The sequence below is a fragment of the Mobula hypostoma genome, chromosome 7 (assembly GCF_963921235.1).
Source record: "Mobula hypostoma chromosome 7, sMobHyp1.1, whole genome shotgun sequence".
In the NCBI taxonomy this organism is placed as follows: domain Eukaryota; kingdom Metazoa; phylum Chordata; class Chondrichthyes; order Myliobatiformes; family Myliobatidae; genus Mobula; species Mobula hypostoma.
Genome location: NC_086103.1, coordinates 94,873,514 through 94,889,824, shown reverse-complemented (window position 1 = coordinate 94,889,824; position 16,311 = coordinate 94,873,514). Strand labels below are relative to the sequence as shown.

Here is a 16,311-nt window from a genome sequence, read left to right as displayed (position 1 = left end):
CAGACAGGGTGAATGGGAAACTTAAGGAATTCTACAGAAATGTTAAGAGCAAAGGGATTGCAAGGGACAAAATTGGTCCTCTAGAAGACCAGAATGCTAATCCATGTGTGGAGCCAAAACAGATGGGGAAGATCTTAAATAAACTTTTTGCATCTGTATTTACCCAGAAGAGGGTCACAGAGTCTATTGAATTGAGGCAAAGCAGCAACAAATTTATGGACACTATGCAGATTACAGAGAAGGAGGCATTGCTGTTTTTGGGCAAATTAGGATGGATAAATCCCCAGAGCCTGACAAGGTGTTCCCTCGGACCCAGTGGGAGGCTAATGCAGAAATTGCCAGTGCCCTAGCAAATTATGCCTGCAATTACCACAACTGGAAAAACCACCTTCCTCAAAGTCAACAAAGTCATCGACTTCAAGAGAACTCATATCACTCACACCCTCCTTCACAACAGTAGCAAAGCAGTTTCAAACTCCAGGGAGTGCACATCTCGCACAGCCGAGAAAGCTCACCAACACCTCTACTTTCTAAAGAGGCTGAAGAGAGCTGGACTGTAGACACCTATATTTATGTCCTTCTACAGGTGCACAGTAGAGAGCACACTAACATGCTGCATCATTGCATGGTACGGAAACTGCACTGCAGTGGGCAGGAAGGCTGTACAACAGGCGGTCAAAACTGCCCAATGCAATGGCCTACCCTCCTTCAAGGATATATATATAGAAATATGCGGGAAACAGGCCAGTAACACTATGAAGGATCCCACCCACCCTCTTTTGTCCCACTCCTATCAGGGAGGAGGCTATGTAGCATCCACTCTAGGACCAACAGACTCAAAAACAGTTACTTTCCCCAAGCAGTAAGGTTGATCAACACCTGCGCCCACCACCAGCTCTTTATCATTTCCCGTTACTAGAGAAACAATTATTTCATTCTCCTTTACACTTATGTACCAGAAATTACATGAAGTAAACTTGCAACTTGAATCTTCCCATTACCTATCCTTCCACACAGCCTCATCCTCTGACCCATTACTCATGTTTCCTTCCCTTTGTCAGACTAGTTCAAACACATCCTGATAGCTCTAAGAAATCTTCCTGCAAGGATATTGGTGTAATCTGACAATTTTGTTCGGATCTAAACTTCCACAGAATAGATCTCAATGATCTACAAATCTTAAACCCTGCCTCCTGCATCAAATCTTCCACCACACGTTCTTCTGTCAAACCATCCTACTCTTACCCTCATTGGTGCATGGCACAGGCAGTAATTCAGCGATTGTTATCCTTGAGGTCGGATTTTTAGCTTCCTACCTAACTCCCTATATTCTCCATTCAGGACCTCATCCCTTTTTGTAGCTATGTTATTGGTACCAGTATGAACCACTACTTCTTTCTGCTCACCCTCCTCCTTAAGACCTGAGATATCCCTGACCCTAGCACCTGGGAAGCAACATATTAACCGAGGGCCTCTGTCATGTCCACAAATTCTCCTGTCTTTTCCTCTAGTTATTGAATTCCTTATCATCACACTCTCCTTTTTTAACCCCCTTCTCTTCTGAGCCATAAAGCCAGACTCACTGCCAGAGACCTAATTGGTGTGCCTTTCCTTTGCTAGGTTATTTCCCCCCCACCACCAAAATGGTGTACTTTTTTATTGATGGGAAATGCCACAGTGGTACCCTGAACTGACTGCTTATATCCTTCCTCTTTCCTGACGTGTGTCCTGAATTTTAAATGTAACTACCTCCCAGTATTTCCTGTCAAACAACCGCTCAACCTGCTGAATGATCTGGAGTTCATCTAGCTCTAGTCTCAGTTCCAGTTCCCTAACACAGTCTGTAAGCAGCTGCAGCTGGATGCACTTATCGCAGGTGTAGTCGTCAGGGATACTGGTGTCTTCCCACATCCCTCGAGGCGCAATTCATTTGACCTGACTGGCATTGCTAATTCTCTGACTGTGAAATGAGAATAAAACATGCCAGAAACTTGCCTAAGCCAGCGCCTCTCCTCAACAAACCTCTTGAGCTAAAGTCTCAATATCTCCTCTATAACAAGGCCAGACAGCATCTATGAGAAAAAATACAGTCAACGTTTCCGACGAAAACCCTTCGGCAGGACTGGAGAAATAAAAGCTGAGGACTAGATGCTGACTGGCCTGCTAAGTTCCGCCAGCATTTTGTGTGTGTTGCTCGGATTTCCAGCATCTGCAGAATTTCTCTCTAATCCTGGCCACTTCACTTAACCCTGACAACAGGAATTCTGCAGATGCTGGAAATTCAAGCAACATACATCAAAGTTGCTGGTGAACGCAGCAGGCCAGGCAGCATCTATAGGAAGAGGCGCAGTCGACGTTTCAGGCCGAGACCCTTCGTCAGGACTAGGACTTCCCTGACCTCTTTTTATTGGTCCTTGTGAAGTGTGATCTGGTTGCATCTTTTCCCTTAATATATTAATAAAATGTTTTGGGATTTTGCTTAATCTGCCTACCAGTGAGATTTATATAGCTAATGTGCTCTCTTAATTTGATTTGTAATCACTCCCCACCACATGTTTATATCCCTCATAAGATCTCCCCTTTTCCCAGAATTCTGCATCTGCCAAAAAGCTCCCTTTGTCAGTTCCTGGATATCCCTTGACATTCGGGGCTCTCTGCCCTTGCCTTCCTCCCCTTTCACCTGAGCCCATCAGTATTTCACTTGTAAAAGATTCCTGAGAAGTTTTCCACTTGTTGAATGTGGATTCACCTGCTCCCAAAACACTTCAGCCAGGTTGTCTTATGGTATTGAAATCAATCTTGTAGAATTCAGCTTTTCTAAACCAACCCCCAATCCCTTTCCATGACTATTTTGATATTTACAGACAGGTCATCACTATCCTAACGATGCTCACCCAAGGCAACTGTAACTACTTGCTTGGCTTCATTAGCTATTGTTAGGTTCTTATCTGGTACAACTGGCAATAAAAGCTTTCCCAAATACACGTTAAAATTCTGATCATTCCAGGTCTTTTACATAAAGCCAATACCAGTTAATATTAGGGAAGATGAAATCCCCTGCTGCTATAATCCATTTGCTCTTGTGTTCCTGTAATTATCCTATCATCTTCTCCTGGTTCTCCAATTGACTGTTTAGAACTCTGCAGTAAAGTGATTGTTCTTTTTCTTTATTTCTAAATTAATCCTTATATTCGTATTAGAACACCTTAATTTTCTCCCCATATACACCTGAAGCTATTACATATATCCTGAAATATTGCCAATTTTGCTTCTCTTTCAATCACTTCTCTGTCATTGCAATTAATCACAGTAAGTAAATGTTGACAATTTTATTGATTATCTTTTCAGGGATTCCTACAAGAATTATATTGATAGCATCATGTGTGCTCTTCGCAGGAATTGTTTCTTTTTTCTGTATTTTGAGATGGTAAGTAGGAAAATCAATGTACTTAAAATAGATAACAACCCAACTTTAATCAGTCACGTTGTCCAAAATCTTTTCTTTCAAAATATCCCTTTTAAATTCAAGAATAGACTGTAAGCTCTAGCTTGCAATCCTGTGCACTTACCCTAAACACCCTAGCCTGCAAGTTCATTTGTGCTGGATGTGAGTGATGTGCAGTTATTGGTGTGCAAAATCTCTGTTCTGTCCCAAACCCATGACTAGTCGGGTTGTGATACTTAGCAGCAAGATTCTGCAGTATTCTGGGGTAAAGTTACTGAATGGCATTGTGGACTTAACCTTTGAGTGCTGTACTAAACATCCATCTTAATCTGTTGGCATGAGAAGTAAAGAGTTCAACACAAGCTTGCTTTACTGGAATTTTCTATAAACATTGTTGCAGTCCAGAGAGCAAGTGGTTACATTTTACAGGCTTAATCATGTATTGATTTTTTGTGAATTTTGCATTGAATTTGTAGAACAGTGAAGTATCATTCATTTCTGGACTACATAATAATAACTTTCCATGGTTCAGAAACATCTTTGTTCTAATAATTTTGCTTTCTATGCAAAATTGAGTATCAATAACAAGAAGTAATTAGCAAACATACCTTTGTGGAATCTATTGTCAATTTTCTAGTTAATTCCTGGTCCTGTTCACCCAATATTTAATCTTTTAAGTTACAACCCTATCAAGCAAGCTGAAGTTCTTTAGCCTAAAAAAGGATTGCATCAAGGTGCTTACATTATGTACATATTGTTTTTTTTATTTTCACCTCCAAAATTGGTTTGGACATTCATGGGCATTTCAGCAAATCTGTACCATGTTGTGTGATAAGGTGTGGTTCAAGAGCCTAGATGGAAAGCTGCAATATAGTGCTGACAGTCTGCTTCATTGAGCCCACAATAACCTGTTTCTCTATGCATCCTTTATGCTCATCCCGGAAGCCGGTCAGTAAGGAAGAGTGCAGTGATATTTTATTCCATAGCTTGTATAAATTGAATAGATTAAACTTGTGGAACGTTATCTAATGTGTTTGATAAAATGGATCTTATTTCTTCAATTGAACTATCTAAAATATATATGTTCCTTGATAATTCCTTAAAATCAAGAACCTATCAACCTCTGTTTTAAATATACCCAATGACTTGTCCTCCACTGCTGTCTTTGGCGATGAATTCCGTAGATTCACTACCCCCTGGATAAAGAAATTCCTCCTCAGCTCTGTTCTAAATGGACATTCCTTCATTCTGAGGCTGTGCCCTAAAATCCTAAACTCACACACTATAGGAAATACTTTCTCCACATCCATTATATCTAGGCTTTTCAATATATGATGGGTTTCAATGAGATCTCCCCTCATTCTTAAACTCCAGCGAATACAGGGCCAGAGTCACCAAATGCTCCTCATACGGAATCTTCCTTGGAACCTCCCCTGAATCGTCTCCAATGCCAGCACACCCTTTCTGAGATAAAGGGCCAAAACTGTTCACAATATTCCAAGTGCGATCTGACCAATGCCATATAAATTAGTCATTATATCCTTGCATTATGTGCGTTAAAAACAATGCATTACATCCATGCCACTATATTCTAACAAATGAATTCTAACATTGAATTTGCTTTTCTTAACACTGACCCAGCCTGCAAGTTAACCTTCAGGGAATCCCTCACGGGGACTCTCAATTCCCTTTGCACCTTTGATATTTGATTTTTTTCCCCCATTTAGAAAATAGTCTATATCTTTATTACTGCTACCAAAGTGCATGACCATACACTTTCCAACACTATATTGCTTCTGCCATTTCTTTGCACATTCTCCCAATCTAAGTCCTCTCTGCATCCTCCAACTATCAAAGCTGTAATCCAAATCCTTGCAAATCCATCCAAAGAAATTGCAAGGGTGAAAAAAACCATTATGGGTGTCATATATAGGCCTCCAAATAGCAGCCAAGATGTGGGGTTGAGATTGCAAAGGGAGCTGGAAAAAACATATAATAAGGGTAATGACACAATTGTAATTGGGGACTTCAACATGCAAGGGAATTGGGAAAATCAGGTGTTGGATCGCAAGAGAGGGAATTTGTTGAATGTCTGGTGAGATGACTTTTTAGAGCAGCTTGTGCTTGAGACTTCTCATGGATAGGCTGTCTTAGATTCGGTGTTGTTTACTAACCCAGATCTTATTGGGGAGCTTAATATAAAGGAGTCCTCAGGAGGCAGTGATCATAATATGACTGAATTCATACTGCAATTTGAGCGGGAGAAGCATAAGTCATATGTATCACTATCGCAATGGAATAAAAAGAATTACAGAGGCATGAGAGAGGAGTTTGCACAGATGGATTGGAGGAGGATCCTGGCGGGGATGAGATGGCTGAAGATTCTGGGAATAGTTCAGAAGACATACAATAGATATGTCCTTCAGAAGAAGAAATTCTGAAATGGCAGGACTAAGCACCCGTGGCTGACAAAGGAAGTTCAGGACTGCATAAAAGCCAAGGGAAGGTCATATAAGGTAGCAAAAGTGAGTGTGAAGTTGGATGAATGCGAAGCTTTTAAAATCCAACAAAAGGCAGCTGAAGTAGGTATACGAAGGAAAAAGATGAAATATAAGGGCAAATTAGCCAATCCCAAAAGCACGATACCAAAAGTTATTTCAGTTATATAAAGAGTAAAAGGGAGTTGAGAGTTGAGATTGGACCACTGGAAAATGATGCTGGTGAAGTAGTAATGGGGAACAAAGAAATGGCAGATGAACTTAGTGGGTACTTCGCATTAGTCTTCACTGTGGAAGGCACTAGCAGTGTGCCAGAGGTCCATGAGTGTCAAGGTGCAGGAGTGAGTGCCATTGTTATTACAAAAGAAAAAGTGCTAGGTAAACTCAAAGGTCTTAAGGAGGATGTGTAACCTGGACCAGATAGACTGCATCCCAGAGTCCTGAGAGAGGTTGCTGAAGAGATAATGGATGCACTGGTCATGATCTTTCAAGAATCATGATCTTTCAGCAAGGCATTTGACAAGATACCCCATGCAAGTCTTATTGAGAAAGTAAGGAGGCATGGGATCCAAGGAGACATTGCTTTGTGGATCCAGAACTGGCTTGCCCACAGAGGGCAAAGAGTGGTTGTAGACAGGTCATATTCTGCATGCAGGTCGGTGACCAGTGGTGTGCCTCCGGGATCTGTTTTGGGACCCCTACTCTTCATAATTTTTATAAGTTACCTGGATGAGGAATTGGAGGGATAGGTAAGTAAGTTTGCTGATGACATAAAGGTTGGGGGTGTTGTGGATAGTGTGGATGGCTGTCAGAGGTTACAGTGGGACATTGATAGGATGCAAAATTAGGCTGAGAAGTGGCAACACACATAAAAGTTGCCGGTGAATGCAGCAGGTCAGGCAGCATCTCTAGGAAGAGGTACAGTCAACGTTTCTCAGTTAGTCCTGCCGAAGGGTCTTGGCCGGAAACAACGACTGTACCTCTTCCTAGAGATGCTGCATGACCTGCTGCGTTCACCAGCAACTTTTATGTTTGCTGCTTGAAGTTCCAGCATCTGCAGATTTCCTCGTGTTTGAGAAGTGGCAGATGGATTTCAACCCAGATAAGTGTGAGGTGGTTCAATTTGGTAGGTAAATTATGATGGCAGAATATAGTATTAATGGTAAGAGTCTTGGCAGTGTGGAGGATCAGAGGGATCTTGGGGTCCAAGTCCATAGGACACTCAAGGTAAGTTGATTCTGTGGTTAAGAAAGCATAGGGTGCATTGGCCTTCATCAATCGTGGGATTGAATTTAAGAGCCGAGAGATAACGTTACAGCTATATAGGACCCTGCTCAGACCCCACTTGGAGTAACATGCTCAGTTCTGGTTGCCTAACTACAGGAAGGATGTGGAACGATAGAAAGGGTGCAGAGGAGAATTATAAGGATGTCACCTGGATCCAGGAGCATGCCTTATGAGAATAGGTTGAGTGAACTGGGCCTTTTTTCCTTGCAGTGAAGGAGGATGAGAGGTGACCTGGTAGAGGTGTATAAGATGATGAGAGGCATTGATCGTATGGATAGTCAGAGGCTTTTTCCCAGGGCTGAAATGGCTAGCATGAGAGGGCACAGTTTTAAGGTGCTTGGAAGTAGGTACAGAGGAGATGTCAGCGGTAAGTTTTTTACGCAGAGAGTGGTGAGTGCGTTGAATGGGCCGCTGGCAACAGTGGTGGAGGCAGATACGGTAGGGTTGTTTTAGAGACCAATACAATAGATACATGGAGCTTAGAAAAATAGAGGGCTATAGGTAACCCTGGCTAATTTCTAAGGTAAGGACATGTTCGGCCCAGCTTTGTGGGCCAAAGGGCCTGTACTGTGCTGTAGATTTTCTATGTTTCTAAGAATCACTTGATTCTGACATGGTCCCAGAGGAATGGAAAATTGCAGATGTCACCCCACTCTTCAAGAAGGGAGGAAGGCAAAAGAAAGGAAATTATATCCAGCTAGCCTAACTTCAGTGGTTAGGAAAGTGTTGAAGTCTGTTACTTAGGGCGAGGTTTCGGTGTATTTGGAGACTAATGATAAAGTAAGTCAAATTCAACATGGTTTCTATCAAGGGAGATCTTGCCTGTTAGATTTCTTTGAGGAAGTAACAAGTCGGGTGGACAAAGGAGAGGCAGTGAATGTCATTTACTTGGAATTTCAGAAGGCATATGATAAGGTGCCTCACATGAGGTTGCTGAGTAAGATAAAATTCTATGGCATTACGGGAAAGATACTGGCATGGATAGAGGAATGGCTGACAGACAGGAGGCAATGAATGGGAATAAAGGGGGCCTTTTTTTGTTGCATGTCAGTGACTAGTGGTGTTCCTCAGGGGTCAGTATTGTGACTGCTTTTCATATTTATTAGTGATTTGGATAACAGAATTGATGGGTTTGTGGCAAAGTTTGCAGATGATACGAAGGGAGGTGGAAAGGTAGGTGGTTCTGAGGAAGCAATGCAATTCGAGCAGGACTTAGACAAATTAGAAGAATGGGCCAAAATGTGGCAGATGGAATACAGTGTTGGGAAATAGAAACATAGAAACATAGAAAATAGGTGCAGGAGTAGGCCGTTCGGCCCTTTGAGCCTGCATCGCCATTTATTATGATCATGGCTGATCATCCAACTCAGAACCCCGCCCCAGCCTTCCCTCCATACCCCCTGACCCCCGTAGCCACAAGGGCCATATCTAACTCCCTCTTAAATATAGCCAATGAACTGCCCTCAACTGTTTCCTGTGGCAGAGAATTCCACAGATTCACCACTCTCTGTGTGAAGAAGTTTTTCCTAATCTCGGTCCTAAAAGGCTTCCCCTCTATCCTCAAACTGTGGCCCCTCGTTCTGGACTTCCCCAACATCGGGAACAATCTTCCTGCATCTAGCCTGTCCAATCCCTTTAGGATTTTATACGTTTCAATCAGATCCCCCCTCAATCTTCTAAATTCCAACGAGTACAAGCCCAATTCATCCAGTCTTTCTTCATATGAAAGTCCTGCCATCCCAGGAATCAATCTGGTGAACCTTCTTTGTACTCCCTCTATGGCAAGAATGTCTTTCCTCAGATTAGGGGACCAAAACTGCACACAATACTCCAGGTGTGGTCTCACCAAGGCCTTGTACAACTGCAGTAGTACCTCCCTGCTCCTGTACTCGAATCCTCTCGCTATAAATGCCAGTATACCATTCGCCTTTTTCACCGCCTGCTGTACCTGCATGCCCACTTTCAATGACTGGTGTATAATGACACCCAGGTCTTGTTGCACCTCCCCTTTTCCTAATTGGCCACCATTCAGATAATAATCTGTTTTCCTATTTTTGCCACCAAAGTGGATAACTTCACATTTATCCACATTAAATTGCATCTGCCATGAATTTGCCCACTCACCCAACCTATCCAAGTCACCCTGCATCCTCTTAGCATCCTCCTCACAGCTAACACTGCCACCCAGCTTCGTGTCATCCGCCAACTTGGAGATGCTGCATTTAATTCCCTCATCCAAGTCATTAATATATATTGTAAACAACTGGGGTCCCAGCACTGAGCCTTGTGGTACCCCACTAGTCACCGCCTGCCATTCTGAAAAGGTCCCGTTTATTCCCACTCTTTGCTTCCTGTCTGCTAACCAATTCTCCACCCACACCAATACCTTACCCCCAATACCGCGTGCTTTAAGTTTGCACACTAATCTCCTGAGTGGGACCTTGTCAAAAGCCTTTTGAAAATCCAAATATACCACATCCACTGGTTCTCCCCTATCCACTCTACTAGTTACATCCTCAAAAAATTCTATGAGATTTGTCAGACATGATTTTCCTTTCACAAATCCATGCTGACTTTGTCCGATGATTTCACCGCTTTCCAAATGTGCTGTTATCACATCCTTGATAACTGACTCCAGTAGTTTCCCCACCACCGACGTTAGGCTAACCGGTCTATAATTCCCCGGTTTCCCTCTCCCTCCTTTTTTAAAAAGTGGGGTTACATTAGCCACCCTCCAATCCTCAGGAACTAGTCCAGAATCTAACGAGTTTTGAAAAATTATCACTAATGCATCCACTGTTTCTTGGGCTACTTCCTTAAGCACTCTAGGATGCAGACCATCTGGCCCTGGGGATTTATCTGCCTTCAATCCCTTCAATTTACCTAACACCACTTCCCTACTAACATGTATTTCGCTCAGTTCCTCCATCTCACTGGACCCTCTGTCCCCTACTATTTCTGGAAGATTATTTATGTCCTCCTTAGTGAAGACAGAACCAAAGTAATTATTCAATTGGTCTGCCATGTCCTTGCTCCCCATAATCAATTCACCTGTTTCTGTCTGCAGGGGACCTACATTTGTCTTTACCAGTCTTTTCCTTTTTACATATCTATAAAAGCTTTTACAGTCCGTTTTTATGTTCCCTGCCAGTTTTCTCTCATAATCTTTTCTCCCCTTCCTAATTAAGCCCTTTGTCCTCCTCTGCTGAACTCTGAATTTCTCCCAGTCCTCAGGTGAGCTACTTTCTCTGGCTAATTTGTATGCTTCTTCTTTGGAATTGATACTATCCCTAATTTCTCTTGTCAGCCATGGGTGCACTACCTTCCTTGATTTATTCTTTTGCCAAACTGGGATGAACAATTGTTGTAGTTCATCCATGCAACCTTTAAATGCTTGCCATTGCATATCCACCGTCAATCCTTTAAGTGTCATTTGCCAGTCTATCTTAGCTAATTCACGTCTCATACCTTCAAAGTTACCCCTCTTTAAGTTCAGAACCTTTGTTTCTGAATTAACTATGTCACTCTCCATCTTAATGAAGAATTCCACCATATTATGGTCACTCTTACCCAAGGGGCCTCTCACGACAAGATTGCTAATTAACCCTTCCTCATTGCTCAAAACCCAGTCCAGAATAGCCTGCTCTCTAGTTGGTTCCTCGACATGTTGGTTCAAAAAACCATCCCGCATACATTCCAAGAAATCCTCTTCCTCAGCACCTTTACCAATTTGGTTCACCCAATCTACATGTAGATTGAAGTCACCCATTATAACTGCTGTTCCTTTATTGCACACATTTCTAATTTCCTGTTTAATACCATCTCCGACCTCACTACTACTATTAGGTGGCCTGTACACAACTCCCACCTGCGTCTTCTGCCCCTTAGTGTTACGCAGCTCTACCCATATCGATTCCACATCTTCCCGGTTTATGTCCTTCCTTTCTATTGTGTTAATCTCTTCTTTAACCAGCAACGCCACCCCACCTCCCCTTCCTTCATGTCTATCCCTCCTGAATATTGAATATCCCTGAACGTTGAGCTCCCATGATGTATGATAATGCATTTTGGTAAACCGAAAAATAGTGTGGAATGTTATCTAAATGGGGAGAAGTTTCAAACATCAAAGGTGCAGAGGGACTTAGGAGTCCTCGTGCAAGACTCACTGAAGGTTAATCTACAGGTTAAGTCTGCAGTAAAGAAGGCAAATGCAATTTTGGCATTTATTTCAAAGGGAATAGAACATTAAAGCAAGGAGATAATGCTGAGGATTTATAAGACACCAATCAGGCTGCACTTGGAGTATTGTCAACAGTTTTGGGCCCCATATCTCCGAAAGGATGTATTGGATAAACAAGGAGGTTCATGAGGATGATTCCAGGAACGAAGGGATTAACATACGAGGAGTGTTTGGCAGTTCTGGGCCTGTACTCACTGTAATTTAGAAAAATTTGGTGGGATCTCATTGAGCATGCTCCTGGATGTGTTTGGCACGTGGCCAAGTGGTTAAGGCGTTCGTCTAGTTATCTCAAGATCGCTAGTTTGAGCCTCAGCTTTGGCAGCGTGTTTGTGCCCTTGAGCAAGGCACTTAATCACGCATTGCTCTAGTCTGTGCGAGGCGTGGCACCCCACACAGACTTCCAATTTGCGCCTTGTAAGGCATGAAAATGCCCAACGCAGGCCTGTCATGGTCTGAGTCGACGTTCCCTCCTCCCCTCATTGAAACCTACCGAATGTTGAAAGGACTAGATAGGTTGGATGTGGAGAGGATGTTTTCTGTGGTGGGGTGACCTTTTAGAACAGAGGTAAGCAGACATCCCACCCTGCAAAAACTCATTTCAGGGAGGTAGCACCATCAATTTGCAGGAGACTCCCGGAACTTCCAGGAGAAACAGAAATAAATCTAAGATAGTGAGCAGTAAAGATGTCAGGAAAGACAGGCAGGTGATGGGGCAAATTAGTAGCCACTGGGATGAGTTGCAGTGCGATGAAGTGCAGTGAAATCAAAGAAAAATATCAAATACTGGTCTTAAGGTGTTGTACTTAAATGCACGCAGCATAAGAAATAAGGTGGATGATCTTGTTGTACAGCTACAGATTGGCAGGTATGATATTGTGGCCATCACTGAGACCTGGCTAAAGGATGCATGTCTCTGGCAGCTGAGCGTCCAAGGATATGCGGTGTATCGGAAGGATAGGAAGGTAGGCAGAGGGGGAGGCGTGGCTTTATTGGTAAGAAATGATATTAAATCATTAGAAAGAGGTGATATAGGATCAGAAGGTGCAGAATCTTTATGGGTTGAGCTAAGAAATTGCAGGGGTAAAAGGACCCTGATGGCAGTTATTTATAGGCCTCCAAACAGCTGCAGAGATGTGGACTACAAATTACAACTGGAAATAGAAAAGGCTTTTCAGAAGGGCAGTGTTATGATAATTGTGGGGGATTTTAACATGCGAGTAGATTGGGAAAATCAGGTCAGCACTGGATCTCAAGAGAGAGAATTTGTAGAATGTCTGCAAGATGGCTTTTTAGAACAGCTTGTTTTGCACACTAGGGGATCGGCTGTACTGGATTGGGTATTGTGTAATGAACCAGAAGTGATTAGAGAGATTGAGGTGAAGGAACCCTTAGGAGGCAGTGATCATAACATGACTGAGTTCACTGTGAAATTTGAAAAAGAGAAGCCAAAATCTGATGTGTCGGTATTTCAGTGGAGTAAAGGAAATTACAGTGGCATGAGAGAGGAACTGGCCAAAGTTGACTGGAAGGGGACACTGGCAGGGAAGATGGCAGAGCAGCAGTGGCTGGAGTTTATGCGAGAAATGAGGAATGTGCAAGACAGGTACATTCCAAAAAAGAAGAAATTTTCGAGTGGAAAAAGGATGCAACCGTGGTTGACAAGAGAAGTCAAAGCCAAAGTTAAAGCAAAGGAGAGGGCATACAAGGAAGCAAAAATTAGTGGGAAGACTGAGGATTGGGAAGTTTTTAAAACCTTACAAAAGGAAACCAAGAAGGTCAGTATGAGAGAAAAGATTAACTATGAAAGGAAGCTAGCAAATAATATCCAAGAGGATACTAAAAGCTTTTTCAAGTATGTAAAGAGTAAAAGACAGGTGAGAGTAGATATAGGACCGATAGAAAATGATGCTGGAGAAATTGTAATGAGAGATAAGGAGATGGCGGAGGAACTGAACGAGTATTTTGCATCAGTCTTCACTGAGGAAGACATCAGCAGTATACCGGACACTCAAGGGTGGCGGGGAAGAGAAGTGTGCGCAGTCACAATTACGACAGAGAAAGTACTCAGGAAGCTGAATAGGCTAAAGGTAGATAAATCTCCTGGACCAGATGGAATGCACCCTCGTGTTCTGAAGGAAGTAGCTGTGGAGATTGCGGAGGCATTAGGATGTTCTTTCAAAAGTCGATAGATTCTGGCATGGTTCCGGAAGACTGGAAGATTGCAAATGTCACTCCACTATTTAAGAAGGGGGCAAGGAAGCAAAAAGGAAATTATAGACCTGTTAGCTTGACATCGGTGGTTGGGAAGTTGTTGGAATCGATTGTCAAGGATGAGGTTACAGAGTACCTGGAGGCATATGACAAGATAGGCAGAACTCAGCATGGATTCCTTAAAGGAAAATCCTGCCTGACAAATCTATTACAATTTTTTGAGGAAATTACCAGTAGGCTAGACAAGGGAGATGCAGTGGATGTTGTATATTTGGATTTTCAGAAGGCCATTGACAAGGTGCCACACATGAGGCTACTTAACAAGATAAGAGCCCATGGATTACGGGAAAGTTACATATGTGGATAGAGCGTTGGCTGATTAGCAGGAAACAGAGAGTGGGAATAAAGGGAATCGTATTCTGGTTGGCTGCCCGTTACCAGTGGTGTTCCACAGGGATCAGTGTTGGGGCCACTTCTTTTTACATTGTACATCAACATTTGGATTATGGAATAGATGACTTTGTGGCTAAGTTTGCTGACGATACCAAGATAGGTGGAGGGGCTGGTAGTGCTGAGGAAACGAAGAGTCTGCAGAGAGAATTGGATAGATTGGAAGAATGGGCAGAGAAATGGCAAATGAAGTACAATGTTGGAAAGTGTATGGTTATACACTTTGGCAGAAAAAATAAACGGGCAGACTATTATTTAAATGGGGAAAGAATTCAAAGTTCTGAGATGCAACGGGACTTGGGAGTCCTCGTACAGGATACCCTTAAAGTTAACCTCCAGGTTGAGTCAGTAGTGAAGAAGGCGAATGCAATGTTGGCATTCATTTCTAGAGGAATAGAGTATAGGAGCGGGGATGTGATGTTGAGGCTCTATAAGGCATGGTGCGACCTCACTTGGAGTACTGTGGGCAGTTTTGGTCTCCTTATTTAAGAAAGGATGTGCTGACATTGGAGAGGGTACAGAGAAGATTCACTAGAATGATTCTGGGAATGAGAGGGTTAACATATAGGAACGTTTGTCCGCTCTTGGACTGTATTCCTTGGAGTTTCGAAGAATGAGGGGAGATCTCATAGAAACATTTCGAATGTTAAAAGGCATGGACAGAGTGGATGTGGCAAAGTTGTTTTCCCATGATGGAGTCTAGTATGAGAGGGCATGACTTAAGGATTGAAGGGCGCCCATTCAGAACAGAAATACGACGAAAGTTTTTCAGTCAGAGGCTGGTGAATCTATGGAATTCGTTGCCACGGGCAGCAGTGGAGGCCAAGTCATTGGGTGTATTTAAGGCAGAGATTGATAGGTATCTGAGTAGCCAGGGCATCAAAGGTTATGGTGAGAAGGCGGGGAAGTGGGACTAAATGGATCAGCTCATGATAAAATGGTGGAGCAGACTGCTGCTCCTTTGTCTTATGGTCTTACGGAGAGTTGGGATGTTTGCAATAGAGTAGCTCCTTAGCAGCTAGTCAGCTAGTTTAAATAACGTTAGCTATGCTAATGAACGAATGGCACCTGTTAAACTCACCTCAACATGTCTTTTACATTTTAACCCTCCATGGGCAATAAAAAAGTCACTGTTACCTACAGCATAGTGAGCAACACTGTCATTATTTTTGATCCCTATTAGGCAGGGGTACACTTTAGGGTAGTCTGGGGTGACGTACGTTTTATATTTTCTTTTTTTTGGAATACTCTCCCATGGCGCACTCTCATTCACTCGGAGCTTCCGGGAGAGGTGAGATGTCTGGGTAAGGAGGATTTTTTTAGCCAGAAAGTGGTGAATCTATGGAATGCTCTGCCACAGACTGCAGTGGAAGCCACGTCCGTGGGTATAATTAAGGCAGAAGTTGATAGTTTCCTGATCTATTGGGCATCAAAGGATATGGTGAGAAGGCAGTGTATAGGGTTGAGTGGGATCGGGATCAGCCATGATGGAATGGGCTGAATAGCCTAATTCTGCTCTTCTGTCTTATGGTCTTATAGCATCCCCTTCCAATCAACCTTGGCCAGCTCCTGTCTCATGCCTCTGAAATTCCCTTTACTCCACTGTAATACTGATACATCTGACTTTAGCTTCTCCCTCTCAAACTCCTAAGGGTTTCTTTATATTCAATCATTCTAATCAAATCTGATTCATTACACAACACCCAATCCAGAATCTCCTTTCCTCTTGTGGGCTCAGCCACAAGCTGCTCTAAAAACCTATCATAGATATTCTACAAATTCCCTCTCCAACTCCAAATCCAGCTCCAACCTGATTTTCCCAACCAACCTGCATATTGAAATGCACTATGACTATCATAACATTGCCCTTTTGGCAGGCCTTTATGTCACCCATTGTAATTTATACCCTACCTCTTGGCTTTTGTTCGGAGGCCTGTATATAACTCCCAGCCGTGTCTTTTTACCCTGACCGTTTCTTAACTCTACCCTTAAGATTTCTACATCTTCTGATCCTATGTCATCTCTTTCTAAGGATTTGGTTTCATTTTTTTACCATCAGAGCTATGTCACCCCCTCAGCCTACCCGCCTGTCCTTTTGTTACAATGTATCTCCTTGGATGTTCATCTCCCAACCATGATTTTCTTTCAGCCATGACTCAGTGATGCCTACAACGTCATAC

At 42.8% G+C, this 16,311-nt stretch overlaps 1 protein-coding gene across 6 annotated transcripts in view; it reads left to right on the top strand.

Annotated features, from left to right (window-relative positions):
* LOC134348983 (uncharacterized) overlaps positions 1–16,311 on the top strand; it is a 232,162-nt gene that overhangs the window by 193,347 nt on the left and 22,504 nt on the right. For all 6 annotated transcript variants that reach the window (XM_063052804.1, XM_063052809.1, XM_063052807.1 and 3 more), the window contains one exon: positions 3,349–3,427. In XM_063052804.1, the coding sequence (XP_062908874.1) occupies positions 3,349–3,427 (79 nt within the window). The remainder of the gene's footprint in view (positions 1–3,348; positions 3,428–16,311) is intronic.